The 13,365-nt window shown below is 41.0% G+C and overlaps 1 protein-coding gene across 1 annotated transcript in view; it reads left to right on the forward strand.

Moving 5' to 3' along the window:
- LOC144773615 (transient receptor potential cation channel subfamily M member 2-like) overlaps positions 1-13,365 on the forward strand; it is a 531,293-nt gene that overhangs the window by 223,015 nt on the left and 294,913 nt on the right. The window contains exon 17 of the mRNA XM_078658758.1: positions 3,001-3,120. Coding sequence (XP_078514884.1) covers positions 3,001-3,120 — 120 coding nt within the window. The remainder of the gene's footprint in view (positions 1-3,000; positions 3,121-13,365) is intronic.

Below are 13,365 nucleotides of genomic sequence, written 5' to 3' on the forward strand. Positions count from 1 at the left end.
AGCTGGTGGCTCTGAGGTGCAGGGGATGGTCCTTACAGGCCTTAGGAATGGGATTTGAAAAACCCTGGCTCTTCAGAAGCAGGAGAAAGTGAGCAGGGAGCTGTCTGAGCGGCGATGTCTCGTCAGTGTGTGGAAGTGGATTCAGCTGCTTGGATATGAAGGGCCTTCATTGTGCAGAGGTTTGTATGTGAAAGTGAGGAGCTTCAAGAGGGCGTGTTTGTGAACGAGGATCCAATGGAGGTCTTTGAGGTGTGGGATGGTACTTTGACCCTGAGTCTGGCTGCTGCGTTCTGAATGACTTGGAGACTAACGCTGAGCTGTACATTGATGCCGACTTGGAGTGCATTTCTGAAGTCCAGTTTGCTCGTATTCACAGCTTGGATGATGGTTCTTTGGGTGTTCAGCGTGTGCAATCATAAGGAGCTTAAGGCAGTGGAAGCCGGAAGACGCGGCCATGTTAACCTGGCTGGTCCTCCTTTATTGTGATGAACAGCGTTGTTGAACAAAGCGTTGGACTCCTGATTTCACCCTTATAGTACAGTTCAAGGCACATATGTGATTTACTGTCTGACCTTTGAAATTCGGGTTGGGGTATCAGCTACTTTGGCATGCTCTCTGCTCTGCACTGCCCTTTATCAGAGGCACAGTCTGCCACAGCATCATGATCTCACTAAGGCTGTTTTCCAAGTCTGTGACCCTCGTTTTCTAGAAGGAGACACCTGTGACAGTTGGAGCCATTGGCCTTTGTCTCTGAAACTGTTGGTGCCGTCACTTGTTGCAGCTGAGCCTGTTGAAGCCGTTGCCCGCATCTGTGGCTCTGTGGACAAAATCCTAATTTAAGACAAAATCCTAATTTAGTACATAATCCTAATTTAAGACAAAATCCTAATTTAAGACAAAATCCTAATTTAATACAAAATCCTAAATTACGACTACTAAATGCCTTCTCTGAATACCAAAAGTAGTACGTTTAGGACTTTGGCGTAAGTTAGTTATGTGAAAACACAGTTAGAAACTGAGTTATAGCATAACTCATGGTCAACTGCCATGCAAAAAACACCTGTGTGACAATGGCACTGATAAAAACATAAATGAACTGGCTTACAACATGGTGGACGACCATAAGTTATGTTGTGTAGTGTGTGCATTCATAAACGTAACTGGTGAAAGTCAGTGGCTTTACACGCTGAGCCAGAAATAGAACTCATTTTTTAAATTGTGTTTTTTTCAGTGAATATAGATTTATATATATGTATGAACACTCCCTGGTAGAAAAACCTAATTAAAAAATGAACTAAACAGGTTTGCAGCCTGGAATAGGGCTATAATTTTCAAATGTTGCCTATTTTCTCTTTAAAAAAGAAAACACATTTAAATAGTCACTAATTTAAATCATGTTACCAAGACAATATTTCACAGACCTTTTTGATAATAAATCAACTTCACCCATCTCTCACCCATAAAGCCTCTCATCATCCATCCTAGAACTCAAAAACCCTTCACTCCCCCTAAATCCAACTGTAATGTTATTTTGGATGTTTCTTTAAAATTACGATTCCTTCAAAATGGTTCCTTAAATGTACGTTTTTTGTTGTATTTCCTTGCAATTCTTTCCTTTAAATTTTATTCCATGATTTGGTTTCCTCCAATGTGGATTCTCAGTTTTTCCTTTCTTTTCTTTTCTGTTTTGTTTTTCCTTTAATTCACTTGCATCACTTTTCTAAAGGAAAGGAGATGTGTTTAACATAGTGCCATTTTCTCTATGTCTTATGTCATTAACATGGCACTATACTATCTCCTTTGTGTTTTGTTGTGTGTATTCGCATTGTTTAACTTCCATGTACAGCACAATCCTGCACAGTGAGTGGTCGCTGTGTGTAGCTCAGTCCAGTCGGCTTCAGTATGGAGTAAATTCATCTTTACTCATGCACATCTTCATTCTTGTCTGTATCTGCCTACACCTCTTGCTCATCTCTGGGCGTTCTCCAACTTCTGCATCCCAAATATTTGGTCTGTGGCATTTTACCCAAACAGATTCCCTCCTATAGTGTTTGGTTAATTCTATTCTAATTCATACACATTTTTATTTTATTTTTGTTTCATTATTTTAGTGTTCAAATAGTTTATTGTTTTTTAAAAGAGATAACAAATTGATAATATAATGCAATTCGACATAGCATTAGATAATAATAACAAAGAGATTACAAATCAAAAACAGATTACATAGCGGCAATTAGTGAGCTGGGGTAGAAAAAGTAATAACATATCTCTTTAAAATGAAGACAATCCACAATACAAAGAGAGATGACAAAAGTGATATGTTATAATATTGAACAGATAGAATCATAAACCCCAGGTATACAGGGTAAGTAGAAATACCATCATAAAAACATATGAAATTCATACATCAGTCGAATTGCTGGTAACAAAGAGCAGAGAATGAAAGAGAAGAAACCCGAAAGAAAAAAGAAAAGACAGAGAAAGTAAAGACGAGAAGAGAGAGAAAAAGGGAGAAGAAAGAAAGAAAGAAAGAGGTGGGAACATCTCCTGCGAATGTAAAAACAAGCTAAGAAGTAGAGTCAAAAGGATATTGAGTTATTAATCCCTGAGAAGACAAATTTATATAAGTATCCAGTGAACGCCATACCTTACTAGAAATCTTAGGGGAATAATGTTTCTCCTCAACAAAAGTTTGAGCACTACGAAGATAAGATACCCATGCCCACCAAGTATGATAGGATAAGAGATGAAAAGATTTCCATTCTGTTGAGATAACTTTAACAGCAATGGATATGAGTAAATCCAATAGCTGCATATCCGTATGGACAAGGGGCAAAGGTGAAATTGAGGCCAAGGACCCAATGAGATCAAAGGTAAAGAAAGTTTCAATGATATATTAAAGATGAGTGATAAATGTTTTCGTATTAAATCCCAATAGGATTGTAAGAAAGTACATTAAAAAAACATATGTTGATGAGTACCTGAATGCTGTTTCAACAGGAGAGAAACCGCAAAAGATGATGCCACAGTGATCTATCAAGCAGTGGAAGTGAAAAGACCGGATTCAGCGGCGCATATGGGAGGGAACAAGAGGCCTCCAACCTCAAAGCCAAAGTTAAAGTGAGTGCAGGTTTCTTCATGGCTCTGGGACTAATGTAAGGGTAGAATTGGTAATGCAGGCACTCGGGAAATGGCCGAAGGGCCTGCAGCCGAGTTCCAGCTGTGGGCTACTTTTTTGGGAAGCCTGGGGGCTGTCTGTGCTGCCAGAATGCCGCCAGCGGCCTAGTGGGTGCCTGAGTGGCCTTTCTAGAAGCAGATGGGCGGAGGTGTCACTCCCTGTCTGTTGCTGGGTTGGGCCATTAATGTATGCCGATTGAGCGGGGGCAGGGTGCCTGAGCAGATGTGGTCCCACTTGCATCCATGTGTGGCTCAGCAGTGTGAACTCATCTGTGCATTTTTTCTATCAAAGTGAAGTTAATAAAACATGTCCCCCACCACCTTTCTTTTCATAAAACTGTTTTACGGAAAGGAAATGTGGGCCATTTTTTTGGGTGTGTCCATGCAAATTTCTGTCCCAATCCAACCCTGCCTAAGGTAGATCTTGGTGGATTGTCTGCCAAAATATAATCCCATAGGATATAATGAAATTTATATTTCGGCGGACGGTATACCCCTCACCGTTGTGACGGAATAACCCATCCAACCAAGATTTAAATCAGGCCCTCTGTCTGAATCAGGAAGCAGAAACCATGCTGCGGTTTCATGGCACTTCAACGTGATCAAATGATAGAGGGTCTAATATGAGCTTCAATGACATCTTATGGGTTTGTGGCACAGTTCCATTTCAAAGGACTAAACTAGTCTATTCTGTTAGTCAGCGGTGCTGGAACAGTTTTCAGAGCGGGGGTGCTGTCATGCAATGTCCCATCACTGAAGTCACAGGCATTGTGAAAAATCCAACCGTCACACAAAGAGCAAGTGTCGCAAATGAGCCACACCCATTCACCAAGAGAGTGGTATGGGTGTGGTGGTATTGTGGAACAAATATATTACTATAGCATGGTGTGGTAGCACACTGCCATTTGCACATTTTTGTAGTTTCACTGATAACACTATGCGGTGCACAAATGATAATGTGTGGAAATCGGGCTCCAGTGAATACTTATCATTTGCACATCACCAAGTAAAGTGTCCTGATTTATTTTGATAATACTCAAATATTTGTTTCCATCACACTTCAGAATTACAAACGAAAGTGCTTCATTTGTGCTTTCCTAAGTGCTGATATATTTAGAAATATTTGTACAGTTCAACTTTTGCTGTGTGTTAGAATTTTATTTACATTCTAAAGACTTTCCTTCCACACTCAGCTAGATTGTCAATAGAGGCAACTCGGGGTACTCGGTTGCAAGGGAGTGTCCTCTCTGCCACACTGAAGGTCCGACCACCTCATTTAGATGTTGAGTATGTCAATGTTTATTCCGTCTCCCCCACCAACATACTGCTCCGATGGCCCAAAACGTTTTTCCGTTTGTCCATCCGCCCCAGTTAGAGTGGGCAAAACCTGGCGGTAAGGGGCAGTGAAAACTGAAAAATGTCCCCCACGCCATGGGAGAAAACTCCCATGGCGACAGAATCAATGCTATTTTTATTTAGCTGGATTTTGTTTTTGATGAAAAAAAATATGAAAATTTGCCATACAACTTCATTATGACAGTAGTACTTGGAAATGTACGACATGTCTGCTGGACGAATATATGATGTCATTCCGAATTCTTTCATCCCGCATACCATCACTCCGCATTTTTTACTACAAAAGTACCATTACTCCGCAAAGCAATAATGCCTCAAACTTTTACAACGCATATGACTTTTATCACGCATGCCATTACAATGCAAATGCATGTGTGGTGAAGTCATATACTTTGTAAAAGTACTTTATAAATATATATATATATATATACATATATATATATATATTCACTGAAAAAACCATAGGTTATACACCATATATAGTTAGGAATTAGCATTTAAAAAACCTTATTTTACTCACACAAAACCAATGAAATTCCATATATAGTTAGTTGTACTAACTATATATCGCGCACCCGCAATCCACTGCTGATCATGTCACATATTACATCATTCATGACATGGTCAGTGACATCACTGATGACATCACTGATGACATCTCAAATGACATCACTGATGACATCACTGATGACATCTCAAATGACATCACTGATGACATCACTGATGACAACATCCAGTGACTGTATTTTTCTGTAAAGTTAAAATATGTCTTACATATTTAAGAATGAGTGGATGTATAAGTGTCTGGATGAAGAATTTAGTAGGTGCATGACTGACTGTATGAGTGAGTGGTTAAATGTGTCTCACTGAGTGCATGGGTTAGTGACTAAACTGTCTTAATTTGTGCATCATTATGTCTGTTCTTCTGTAAACTGCTGCATGTGTTGATCAGTAGCTATATGAGTAACTATATGGGTTATTGATTGGTTGCCCAAGCATTTGTATGGGACACTGAGTGTGTGTGTGGGTGGCTGGGAGGTGTATGACTCTGTGCATAGATGTATGGGTTCAAAAGTGCATGTGGAAACAGCTGTATGGGCGGTTGACTGTGTGCATGACTGTATTGGTGAGTGAATAGATATCTCAGTGCTACATGTCAAAGTAAGTACATATGTAAAATACAGTACATGTGAGAGTTGACATATATAAATAACTGTGCATAAGAGCCAGTGAATGTGTGAGTGGCTGTATGGATCATTGTGAACTTGTATCCAGGATTGTATAAGTGAGTAAATATGTTTTAGTATATGTTTGAATAAGTAAGGTGTGTATAACTGTATAGTTGTGAAAATGGAGGTGTGATTGATTCTTTGCATGACTGACTAGGTGTGTAAGTAACTCCATGGATGAGTGACAGTCTGTGAGTGTCTGTTTACACTGAGTGTATCTAAGGTTATATTAGAGTCTGAAGAGGTTCATCGTATTATCACATGAATGATGTCATCAGTGATGTGATCAGTAATGTCAAATGAGATGTCATCAGTGATGTCATCAGTGATGTCATTTGAGATGTCATCAGTGATGTCATCAGTGATGTCATTTGAGATGTCATCAGTGATGTCATCAGTGATGTCACTGACCATGTCATGAATGATGTAATATGTGACATGATCAGCAGTGGATTGCGGGTGCGCGATATATAGTTAGTACAACTAACTATATATGGAATTTCATTGGTTTTGTGTGAGTAAAATAAGGTTTTTTAAATGCTAATTCCTAACTATATATGGTGTATAACCTATGGTTTTTTCAGTGAATTTTCAAGGTTTTGTAAATGCTAATTCCTAACTATATATGGTCTATAACCTATGGTTTTTTCAGTGAATTTCATTGGTTTTTTAAAAGCTAATATCTATAGCTGTAAAATGTATTCTTCTTTAACCCCATGGATGCTCAGCATATTCCCCTGCTGTGCTGAGAAATCGGAAATCCCACACAACATGACAAGCTGGGCTCGTCATGAGCGTGCGAGGAGGCTACTTCATGACGAGCCCAGCTCGTCATGAGCGTGGAAGGGGTTAAATCCAAAAATATATTTTATATGTTTATTAATAATTTTTTTTAAATATTTTTTTTGTTTCGCTCCCGGTCCGCGAACCGGAAAGCTTTCCGTTAGCTCAAATTGATGCCGTGACCCGGTCCGCGAACCGGTAAGAAATCAACATCGTGACGGTATCGCGTTGCCGCGTAATGCGTCTTATGACGTACCGCGTTAGCGCACCCGGAAGTGCTCCGGGGCGCGGACCGAGGCGCGAAACGAAGCTCCCCGGAAGCGATCCGCGACGCGTCGCGAAAGCGCGACGTATCGCGTTGCCGCGTAATGCGTCTTGTGACGTACCGCGTTAGCGCACCCAGAAGTGCCCCGGGGCGCGGACCGAAGCGCGAAGCGCAGCGACCCGGAAGCTAACCGGGGCGCGTTCCGCAGCGCGTAACATGAGCGTGAGAGGTCATGTGACTTGTTAATAAAACTTTTCATTGGTTCATTTCACTTTTGGTTTCATAATGATGTAAGGCTAGGTCAGGTGACCTAAAAATAACACTTTTCATTGGTTGAGAACTATTGTTTTTCCCAAATGATGAAAACCCCTCCTTCTTTCCTCACTCTGACTTTCATCATTGTGAGAGGAAGACCTTTATTACTACTTCAGAAATGGCTTCAGTAGTTGCTTCAGCTGGTGCACCCCCACCACCACCTCCACCTCCTCATGGGAAGAGAGGACCACCTCCCCAGGTCATGACCAACACAGAGGAGGAAGAGGAAGAAATGGAGGAAGAGGAGGGAGAAGAACCACAGTTCTTGGAAGAGGTGCCCCGGGTTTCCCATAAGAAAGCCAGTTTCATCTGGCAGTTTTATTCAATCCCTCCTGGCCAAAAAATAGTGAATGCGAGGTATGTCACCTGCCTCATCTGTAAAGAAAAATTATCCAGAGGGACGGATAAGAAATATAGTTATGGGAACTATACTATGCATAGGCATATGACCAGGAAGCATCCACTCAATTACAGCCGGGCGGAAATACGGGATTTGCAGGAAAATCCAACATCAACTCCTGTGGCCAGATCAAGATCAACAATTTCATTGACACCAGCAGAGGCACGGGAAACTGTGCCAAACATACAAGAGAATTTTGGCCACATGAAACACACTTGTATGCACTGTGGTGCGTTGATAGCATGTGGCAATATGAGTATAAATGCTATCAACCTGGCTTATGAACATCATAATTGCCCTAACCGCCCCCAGTAATTTTTTTTTTGCTCCTGTTGAGCCCTTTTCAATGCCTGTTTTTTGTTGTTTCCCCCCCCAAAAAAAACAAAAAAATATATAAAATCGTTCAAAAAATACAAAAAAAACTAAAAATGTTCAAAAAATTAAAAAAAAATATAAAACAACAAAAATATAAAAAAAAAGAGTTCTTTTCAGAACTACCTTCCCTTTCAAAAAAAATTGCTAGAATGTTTAGCACTCTGGCAAGCTCTATTTCTTTTGGTTCGCTTCCCGGTTAGCTTCCCGGTACGCGGACCGGGAGCTAACCAAAAAAATAAAAAAAAAATAAAAGAGTAAGTATAAGGAAAGTAAACAGACAGTGATGTTAAAAGAAAGACAGCTATAGGGAGTAAAGAAGAGATACTGTTTAATAGATCTATTTACCGAAGAAAAGACGGAAGAGGGTATAATTGTGAAAAACAAAATAGATAACGAAGTGAAAGAAAAAAAAAGAGAGTATAACATTAACAAAGAAGAGTTTCTTGGAGAATGTGAGTGAATGTTCAAAATAAGATTAAAACATGAGGAATAACAGAGAGAAAAAATAGAAAACAGAAAACAAAAAATAACAGAAAAAGATTAATTGAAACAGCAAAGAAATGTAAGTAACATAGAGCCATATCATCAACATAGGCAATGAAAGTTTTGCAGCTTTTATTGGCAGAAATGTGTCGCTAAAGCTGCTTTTGCGGCAGAAAACTGCTGCTAAAACCACTTTTGCACCAATTTTCTGCCAATAAAAAGAGCAATAATTTTATTGGCTGTGTTCATAATATGCCCCTTAGTGTGCTTCAACTACACAGAGAAAGCATTATGAACAAATAGTGATACAGTGATCAGTCAAAGACACTAAGAGTAATAGAGACGGAGTGAGTGAACAAGAGTGAGGAACTATGAGAAGAGAGGGACTGAGAAAAAGAGTGGAAGGAGTTGAGTAAGTAGGTAATAGAGAAAGGAATGAGGGAAGTAGCAAAGGCAGGAAACTGAGGGTTAAAGAAATGAAGCAGTGGAACTAATAGAAGTTAAATGTGATAGAAATGTAACGAAAAGAGTACAAAACATTTACCTTATAATTGTCGTTAAATTACTCACTTTTTGTTTTTATACTTTCAATCTGTGAAAGAGAGAACAAACATTTGAAAAATATTAAAACATGTATTTAAAAATTACAAAAGACAAGAGAAAAAATTGAAGGACAAACAGTTTTTCAACAACTTTGACACTTACAGAAGCTTCTGCTTCTCCAGGCCCCCTACACAGTCCTAAAGATATACATTTTAAACTAACAGTATCTTGATGCAGATGAAGTGAGGCCTATCTTAAAACATGGTGCATCTTTTGCATTGCTGTTGTCTCAGAAAAGTGTTGCAAGACACTAAAAATTTAAATAATTGCTTCAGGATGCCAATAAGATGTGTCCTATCCAGAGGTTTGTTTGAGGTGAGGCCTACTCAGGGTTGCAGATGAAATTTCGAGTTGTTGAAGAGAATAGAGGACATAATACATGTGAAGGTCTACCAATGAAGTGAGTCATGTCCACTGCACTCTTGAACAAAGTCCAAACCTCCTATGTTTCCCTGGACAGACCTAAACTTGATCTGCACAATGTGATTCGCAATGATAGGAAACACAGGTGATGTAAATGAAATACGTGCAATTTATTTTGCTCATTTCACAATCACATCACTTGTGTTTCCTTTGCTTAGGTATCTCATTGTGCAGATGTAGTCCAGCATATGAAAGAATACGCAGAAGTGCAGCACTGCATGCAACAACTTTGACACTTACAGAAGCCTCACCTTCTCCATGCCTCCTACACAGTTCTACATATACATCATAAATGCAAACAGTACAGAATTAATTATACATGTTAAATGGTTTATTTTTGCTGTTCTCAGAATGTATCAAAATTCACTAAAAACAGTGACTTGAAGGTATTCATCATATAACAGCGGGGGAAAAAAAACACAATCAAAATGATTGTGTTTAAAAAACCCATACAACATAACAAATCAGAATTCAGAACTCCTTAAAGTTAACTTACTTTCCATGACGTCAAAGGATGTCCTATGAACAGCTTATACTCTGTTGTGCTGTTATTACTTTCAGCCCGCCACTTTCTGAAAGAAAATCTCCATCGTTTTTAAAAACATGTTACATGCAATAAATGACTTCTTGCTCTGTGGAAAAGTAAATTTTGCCATGTTCTGTGTCCCTACGTGTCCCCCATCCTATGTTATGTGTGCATGATTAATATGCATATGTATTCCCTTATGACCGATTAAAGACGCAATTACAGTTGTGTCCAACTTTAGTATGCCAAGTTTCCAGTATTCGTGAATACAACGAATATCAGGCCTATGTAAAGCTACGTTGCCACATTTCACAGTGTGCACGTTAATTCAGTAAAAGTCCCCGTTTCTAGGCCTCAAAAGGGCCCGGACTCAGATTCAGCTCCTGTCTCCTGAACCCTCGCTGAGGAGCGATACAGCCCCCACCTGTATCCCTGACCCTTCACTTACTTCCTGCCTCACAGTGCCCGGCTCGGCCTGGCTCTGCCTCTCTGTCTGCCAAGAGTATGTTATGATTCTAGTTATCAGTCCAGCTCTCCTTCTCTGCATTCCTAAGCTACTGAATCGCATCAATAGTTTCCGTCATGGTCTAGCCTTTACGTCTCCATGTAAGAGAAATACTGTATTAATGGTCATTTAATATTCCTCAACACGCACTACATGTAGAATAATGCATGCACCAGTCTTAGAGTCTGTTAGCCTTTACCCTGATAACTTTTGGATTCTATCAACATGTTCTCTAAACACTAGATACTAGATATGCTTAGGTACATGTCGCTCTGACTCTCCAGACTATGGTCTCTTCTTCTAGCACAGAAGTCATAGCCCCCAGTTCCTCCTAGTAACACGTCATTGCCAGCTTGCGCGCACCACTAGGTTAGAGGTCCCGGCTCCTTAGGCAGCCCCCTCTATGTTTCCGCCCCTTTTATGACATATTCTGTTACGTTTACATCACATGTCTATGTATACGCCTCTTGTTACACCCACTTCAGCCTTATCTTTCGCGACTGTTACTAACTACGCCCACTGCTACGCCTACTGTATGAACTGTAATGCAATTGTTTAACTATAAATATTGTGGACTGTTATTAAAAGTTATTCCCCTTTTTGCCCAGATCCTGCCCCGGCAGCTGCCATCCTATTCCCGTGCAGGTTGTCCTGTTGCTGTCCTTTATACTGTATTAAAACCCGCAAAACTCAAGATACCTCGAATCCTGACTCTTATTTATTGAGCTATCTGTTATTGTATATCTAGTCAAAAAATAGAACCGGTATTTAATTATTTATTTACCACATAATGGCGCCCGAATAGGGACTTGCCCTTTCCCCACGCGCCGGAGAAGCCACGCAAGCCCCCTGACCCTCTGCAGTCGTGACGGAACCATCCTGCCCAGTGGCAGATATTTCTGCTCAAGTATCCCTCAGGCCCACGGAGGAGACGGAGGTTACGGTCCAGCATCCAGACGAGGCGTTGGAGGAACGCGGCGAGTCCCGACCAGAGCCCAAGCCGAGAGTCCAAGGTCCGAGGTATCCGGAGGCCCACCCGTAACTGAAGTCCGAAGTTCGTCCGTCCGTCGTCGTAGCAGTCCAGTCCAGTCCGAGGCCTTCCGTTCTTGCTGCCCGGTGAGTACCGTTGCTGGGGAAGTATCTAGACAGGGTCAATTAATTTGTCTCTGGTCCGTGGGTTTGGGTACGCAGATCCAACACGAAGTGTTCACCTAGGTGGACGCGGGTCCTGACGTGTCTCTTTATGGGACCGGTAAGTTTCGTGCTGTTTTAGCAGTGCATCTAGTCATTCTAGTTTCTGTTCTAGTCAGTTCTGTTCTCGAGAAATTCATGTATTCTGTTTTCAGTATTCCAGGTAGTATTTTGTCCGAACTGTTATTTTAAATGTTCTTCAATGTGTTTTCAATGTCGTGGTATGAATGTGGTGTTCTTCAGTAATCATCGTGTTCATTGTGTATTGTATTGTGTCTAGACTCCAGTTCAGCCATGCCTCTGTTCTCCAAGTTACGTCAGTTAAAAACTAGAAAAGGTCTGTTAGAAGAGGCAGTTCCTGTCCCGCCTAGGGACAGTCCAGGTCATTTTATGTATCAAAAGCATGGCATAAGTGCCATATTGTATCTAGATTTATGGGTGGAGTACACCAAACAGTTAGAGGAAAAGTATAGATGGCCCGTATCAGGTACGTGGGATGCCGAGTGCATCATGCGAGTAGAAGAAGCATTATGGAAAAAGAAAGCCAGACAGTCACAGAAAGATGCCATCGAGTTATGGCGCAAAGAATCTCATAAAAGAACAGAGAAAGAAATCAGAAATTCAGAATTAAGTAGAGAATCCTTAGAAAGAGCCCAGGAAAGGGAATTAATCGAAATAGGTGAACGAGTTAAAACCGAACAGTCAGACCGACAGAGGAATGCCCTTATTAAGGGTATGTATCCTCTTCTTGCCGAGGGCTTGCCAAAAGCAACCCCGGAAGCATCCAGTAATTTCCCGCCACCCTTGGTTCCGATCAAGCTACGTCACAAACCGACCGCAGCTGATATTTTTCTCTCGTCCTATTTGGACGACACAGTCCCAGAATATGCAAACCCTGTTCCGCCAGCTCCTATAAATAATGTAGTTCCTGCTCCTCCAGTCACCGGGGCACCTGTTACAGTACCTGTTGCGGTACCCCCGGTCCAGCCTACATTACAAGTACCCACTACATCAGTCACTCTGCCAGCACGAAGAGTATCAGTCGACGATTCCAGTTCAGGGGCCGCGGGAGGAGGTCCTCCTGGTACCCCGCCGCCAAATAAACGTTTAGCGTCAGTCGAGTTACATGAACGTGCGTTACAGCGTACGCCCAGATATCAGTCCGTCGCAGAAATCAGGCAAGCTCTTACGGAATGCTGTTATGATCCAGTTCCAGGCGAGGCTAATATGGTTATATATTCCTTGCGTGTAAGACGGGTGACCGAGTATTTGGCCACCCTACCGAATATGAAAGAAGATCTAGACAGAATGTATCGCTTCATCGGTACAGGAGAAGACCCAGAAAGTATCGGAGAAGCCATGTCTCTCAGGAAATCTGAAATCCAGCTTATGTTATTAAAGTTTCTGATCAATTGTTTAATAAGGGAACAAGATTCCCCGACTAAAGATCCGAACGAAATGAAAATTCTGACAAGGTGGAGTGATAATATAGCCGAAGGTAAACACAAGACGATCAGTAGTATAGAAAGTATGTACAAGAAAATACGCAAAGAAATAATAAGGTTACACGAACAACGTAGAGAAGCACAAGTAAGCGAGAAAGAAACTGAATCTGATACCGAAGAAGTAGTAGACGAGAATACCGCTAGAATAGCGTATGTAGGAAAATCTAGATATTCAAACCGACATCTATGTCCGGAACACAAGAAAGTCTTCCACCATCCAGCACCGGAA

This window comes from Lissotriton helveticus, chromosome 8 (genome assembly GCF_964261635.1).
Source record: "Lissotriton helveticus chromosome 8, aLisHel1.1, whole genome shotgun sequence".
Classification (NCBI taxonomy): Eukaryota; Metazoa; Chordata; class Amphibia; order Caudata; family Salamandridae; genus Lissotriton; species Lissotriton helveticus.